This window comes from Ictalurus furcatus, chromosome 14, assembly GCF_023375685.1.
Source record: "Ictalurus furcatus strain D&B chromosome 14, Billie_1.0, whole genome shotgun sequence".
NCBI classification, from domain to species: Eukaryota; Metazoa; Chordata; class Actinopteri; order Siluriformes; family Ictaluridae; genus Ictalurus; species Ictalurus furcatus.
Window position 1 is genome coordinate 7,522,223 of NC_071268.1, and position 6,271 is coordinate 7,528,493.

At 38.7% G+C, this 6,271-nt stretch overlaps 1 protein-coding gene across 3 annotated transcripts in view; it reads left to right on the forward strand.

The window, feature by feature from the left end:
• The window catches only part of ppp3cb (protein phosphatase 3, catalytic subunit, beta isozyme), a 66,025-nt gene that overhangs the window by 32,306 nt on the left and 27,448 nt on the right, over window positions 1–6,271 (forward strand). For all 3 annotated transcript variants that reach the window (XM_053641294.1, XM_053641292.1, XM_053641293.1), the window contains exons 4-5: window positions 631–742; window positions 2,882–3,027. In XM_053641294.1, the coding sequence (XP_053497269.1) occupies window positions 631–742; window positions 2,882–3,027 (258 nt within the window). The remainder of the gene's footprint in view (window positions 1–630; window positions 743–2,881; window positions 3,028–6,271) is intronic.

Genomic DNA, 6,271 nt, shown 5'->3' on the forward strand with positions numbered 1-6,271 from the left:
GGGAACCGGTGTGATGCTAACTTCCGGGTTCCGGTACAAAATGATGTCATCCCTGCACCGCTCTACTGGGTGATTAGTCTGTGTCTCTCCTCCTGTAAACACTGTTATTGCCTTTTCTGCATTCGCCTGAATTGTTTTCAATTGGTTGCGTATTGTTATATTTGATGCAGATTTTCATTTGGTTGATGGTATTTTTATTTTTACTTATCCTATAATTTGGGTACAATTTTATTAATATTTTGCTTCTATGAGATGATGCACTTTAAGGACCAGTCTAATTTGAAGCAAAGATTTGTACATTAGCAGGAATGTAGCACAACACGGAGGTGAAAGCAGTGCTCTTTATTTAAATGTGAAAGTGCAATAAAAAATATGTCATCCCTAAAATCAATGAATAATCGTGATAAATAATCAAGTTCTCAATATTGATCAATATAATCATGATTATCATTTTGGCCATAATCGTGCAGCCCTATGCTGAAATAAGTATTTAAAGGTGATTGTACGGGCAGTTTTAGTACTTTCAATTCAGAAAATATCAAATGAGAATTGAATTCATAACCGAATATAAAGATGAAATGAAACCAGCTCTTTGTATAATTTCTGTGCCTCTCTCTCGCTCTCTCTCAGTGTGTTTTGTATCTCTGGTCACTGAAAATCCTCTACCCAAAGACGTTATTTCTGCTGCGGGGAAACCATGAATGTAGACATTTGACTGAATATTTCACATTCAAACAAGAATGTAAGTATAAAGACGCACACTTCTTATTTATTCGCTAAATTTCTCACTTAGTTTCCTGGTCGAACAGCAAGTCAGACTTTTATCCATCTCCACTGTTTTGTTTACCCACAATGCATCACTTTTCCATAAGCCCATTGTGTCCATTTATCTTTTTTTTTTTTTTTTTTACTGCCAGATGACTTTCTGTCAAAGATCCATCCACCCATCCATCTATGCTGTCCATCCTTCTATCTATCTATTCACTCTTCCATTTTCACCATCAGTCAATCCATACATCCTGTCCAACCATCCAGTCTTCTGTCATGCTCATCCATCCGTCTGTCCATTTTCCACCCATCCATCCATCCCTTTTTTATTCTCACAGTCAATCCATACATCCTGTCCAACCATCCAGTCATAAGTCACGCTCATCCATCCGTCTGTCCGTTTTCCACCCATCCATCCCTTTTTTATTCTCTCCATCCAACAACTGTCCACAAGTGCCTATCCACAAGTGTCTTCTTAGTCTACATATATCCATCCATTCATCCATCTTTTTAGCAATTCTATCCATCATCTATCTATCATTCATCCTATTCTAATTATCCATCCATCACCAACTCTCTTCTCAGTCTGTATGTCCACTCATCCACCCATTCAGCCATCCATCCTTCCATCCAACTGTCTTCTCAGTCTATACATGCATGTGTCTATGTATCCCTTCCTCCTGTCCATCCATTAATGTATCCATCACTCTATCCATCCATTGAAAATCTTGTCCTCATGCGTCATCCATCCATCCGTCCATTCGTCACTCCATTTGGCTGTCTATCCTGTCTTACATTTACATTTACGACGTTTGGCAGATGCGCTTATCCAGAGCGACATACATTCATCTCATACGTATACATCTCAGCAGTTAAGGGTTAATCACTCTCTTGTTTTGCTCTCTGTCCCCTTCTCCTCCAAAATCCCACCATTTCTTCAGGACCCTTCGCTCCCTCACCCTCTCCATAAGCTCCATGTTTTGTCTCAGACATGCTTTCTAGATCAGTCTCTCTCAAATGAGGCAGAGAGAGCGAGAGCATTAGCAGCAAATTAATTTGCTCGTTAATGATTGGACCAGGGAGTCAGCGAGTGTGATTTCCCTGATGGGACAGTAAAGAGTGGGCGCCCTCCTTTTCCATCTGCCAAGTGCAAGAACATACACTCACATACACACACACACACACACACACACACATACACACACACACATGCACACCCAGGCTTCATTGGACACACTCTTGGCCTGAAAAGGGCTGCCCTCAGTTAAAGAGACCTCCATCTTTTCAGATGAACAGTACTGAATGTGTGTTACACTCTACTTTCTTAAACGTGGTGTTTTGAACATCATAATCTCTGCTGTGCTAAATAATACATTGTTTGGTGTTGAGGTTTCTACAAAAGAAAAGGTGTCTCTTATCGAGAAAACCAGGTCCAGTTAATATGCATATATAGGAAACACCCTCATGGTCTTGGTTTGCATGCTGTAAACTGATTGGCTCTTCTATTTTATGATGTGATAACACTCGCATGTCATGTTTTCAATTTTCTTGTATGATTGTTCTTTATTTATTTATGTATTTATTTATTTATTTATTTTAGAAAGAATTTGTCAACACTGCTGCAGTGTGAAACTTGCCTGTGTGTAATAAAAAAAAATATATTATTCCCTTAATAATACTAAACACACAACTTTAAATACATATGGAAAAAAAACCCCGTACATGATTACCTCCATGAGTGTAAGAAAACCATAGAAACAGGACGAGAGATGGAGGGATGTGTGTGTCTGTGTGTGTGTGTGTGTGTGTGTGTGTTGCTGAGTGATGCAGTGGTATGACAGAACAGATGGGGTGGCACTGGGATGGCGAAGTTGAGACTGTACAGATTGTCTCTCAGACACACACACACACACACACACACACACGATCTCTCTCAATTGACAGTGTTCTGTGAAAGTGTAAATTCATGCAGGATCTCTGTGTACAAATGAGACGGAGAGAAAAATACAGCCTCGGAACATGTCAGAGCGTTTGCATGTTTCAAAGCTCACTCTCGTTTTTTCCCCCCATCTTCTTCTCTTCCCTTCCCTCTCTCTTTCTGTCCACCTTTAAGGTAAAATTAAATACTCCGAGCAGGTGTACGATGCGTGTATGGATGCGTTCGACTGTCTGCCGCTGGCAGCTCTGATGAATCAGCAGTTTCTGTGCGTGCATGGTGGTCTCTCACCCGAGATACACACGTTAGATGACATCAAGAAGGTGCTCACACACACACACACACACACACACACACGCTCATGAATATGCAGACGGATTTAATCTCTGAATAACATCTCTTGAACAGAGTAAACTGACCTTTATGTCCATTAAAATTAATAAATCATTCAGGCCTGCTTGTTTTCCTGCATCTTATATCTGCTTTGATTCCTTACATGCATATACAATTGCTGCATGAAATGCAAATCTATTTACTTATTTATTTATTTATGTGTCTAACATCCAAGGTCATTTTGCAAGGTACAGTCATGTGAAAAAATAAGTACACCTGATGGGAATTGCTGGCTTTATTTATTTATTTATTTATTTATTCATTTTTGACATATTTGGACAAGCAAACATTTGATCATCTTTGAAACATCTGTGAAACCACTCTTCCGTGCAGTATTCTTTCAGTTGCAAGATGTTTGATGGTTTTCTTGCACGTCCGGTCGTTGACTAGGCCATCCCATAACCCTCCATTTCTTCTTCATGAGCCATTCCTTGGTGGATTTGCTAGTGTGCTTAGGATCATTATCCTATTGAAAGGTCCACTTTCGGTTCAACTTCAACTTTCGGACAGATGGCCTCACAGTATCTTCAAACGCTCTTTGATATAATGAAGAATTCGTAGTTGAATCAATATCTAGTCCCTGAGGCAGCGAAGCAACCCCAAACCATAACATTTCCACCACTGTGCTCCACAGTTGGTATGAGGTGCTTCTCCTGAAAAGCTGTCTTTGGTCTGTGCCAAATATGTGTGCTGTTACTGTGACCAAACAACTCTATCTTTGATTCATCTGTCCAGAGCACATTATTCCAAAAGGCCTGGTCTTTGCCTGTATGCTCATTAACAAACCGTAGTCTCGCAAAGGCTTTTTCCTGGCACGCCTCCCATGCAGGTCAAATTTATGTAATCTCTTTCTGATTGTAGAAGCATGCACTTTGACACCAACAGTTGCAAGACTTACTAGCACATCCTGTGATGAAAATGTTGGGGTTCTTGGAGACTTCTTTTTGCATCAGACAGTCTGCTCTTGGGCTGAATTTGCTGGGACGGCCAGTCCTGGACAAATTGGCAGTCGTTTGAAATCTGCACCATTTGTAGATTATGTTCCTTACATATTGAATGATGTATTTCAAATAATTTGGAGATCTTTTTAAATCCCTTGCCAGACTCATAGGCATCCATGACCTTTTTTCTAAAGGCCTTACAGAACTCTTTAGATCTAGGCATGATGACACCACACACCTCAATAACAAAGGGAACACCAGACACTAGATATGAGAGGGGTATAAATAAGACCGGTTCCACCTGCACTCCGTAAGCAGGTTCTAATCACTGGCATCCAATCTTTAACACCTGAGTCCAATTTTATGGATTTGTATAGGGGATTTCTTACTTTTCCCATGTGAGTGATCAGTTTTTTTGTTTGTTTAAATTGTGAAAATTACTACAAAATGTCATTTGATGGAGTGTATCATCTTTATTAATAGTGCATTAATAGGCATTTTTCAAAGAGGATCAAATGATTGCTTGCCTAAATATGCAAAATAAAAAAAAACAACAGTTTACATGGGGTGTACTTATTTTTTCACATGACTATATGTAATTCAAAGTAAAAAAGAAATAACCTTATGGTCTTATGCAAAAGATGACTATTGAAAGAAGATGGTGTGTTGAAAATGGAATTATCATAAAAGTGCATGTGTAAATGCACTGGAGACGTATTTTCGGAAAAAGGAAATTAAAAGTGATCACTCGAACCACTTCAACAGGTCTGGGCAAATCCATCTGTCTCTACAAGCCTTATCTGAGAACCAAAACGTCTCCCGAAACATTACAAATCAACGCAATGCACTCCAATTTTACTTTTAGATTCTTGTGTAGTGTTTGCTATTAAACATTCTAAAGAGGGTTTTCTTACAAAGATCAATTACCAGAATAAAATGCCAGAGTTTCCACTGAGATGAAAAGAAATAGAAACAAAAAAGCGCAGAACTTTTGCAAACCGTCTTTTGCGTAAGACAACCAGAACAACACAGGATGTTTGTGTTCAAGTGTTATAAATGTAACACACAGGACTGGAGACAGGTTTGAGGATCCGTGTGCTGGAGGTTTACACGGAACTTGCACACACTCAAGAGTTGGCAAGACTTCACACTGATTGGTAGCTGAAGTTCGCCTTGCTTTACGAAGTAGTTCAGTACTCCCAAACCGATATGGCAGAAAGCTTATTTGGATATTTTGTGTCATACAGTTCAACAGATTCAATGCAGGATAATCAAAAATGTATTAGACCGAAGTGGCTAAGCTCTTACCAGGATAAAGACCTGATTTAAAACAGCCATATTGCAAAATATTGAAACTTAGCAAGTGGAAATATCTCAAATATATGCAAATCCAACTAATACTTCTAGATTGTTTTGAAACACATATAAGATCAATACGATCTATAAGAGTAATTAATAAGCTTTATAAAATAATACAATTAGTACATACGTCTAGAAAGAGGCGTTAATTAACATTAACACATGAACTCAATTCTGAAGATTAAAGTAAGAGTTCTTAACTTATTGAATGTTATTAATTCATATTAACATTGACTGAATTGTAAAAAAACCTCCTGTTAGTCTCACATTCACTCTCCACAAACAAAAGCATTTCTACTTCATCATTAACATCAAACTGGTAATATATAATATACACTTTTTTATATGAATATTAACTGGATATGAAATACACTACTCTACAAATATATATTTCTGTGCAATATATACTTTTTTGTCAACTCATATTCATTTAAATCTTTCAACAGTGTACTAGTGCTTTAATTCAGCACGAGCAGCGCAGCAAAAAGTACATTTAGACCCGACGCCGAAACTCCCGCTTCACTGCTGCAGCGTCCGGTGTATAATTTGATCAGTGAAGAGATTACAGAGATTACAAACTGCAGTTTTGTCGTCATGCCACACGAGAGACATCATCTTTACACACAGCACGAAATCCATGTGTCTTCCCGCCCTCTTTTGATTGACAGGATATAATCGGCCCTGATCATCGGATGTTTTTAAACTATCGGCCGATGGCATGAAAAATTGCCTTTATTGGCCGATATATCGGTGCATCTCTAATATTTATTCTCCTTGATACGTGATATCTTCACTTGCTCAGACAGGGCCATCCAAAGACAAAACGCGGCCCGTGGACAGATTGCAATTTTTTCTTTCACCTGAAGGTGGCAGC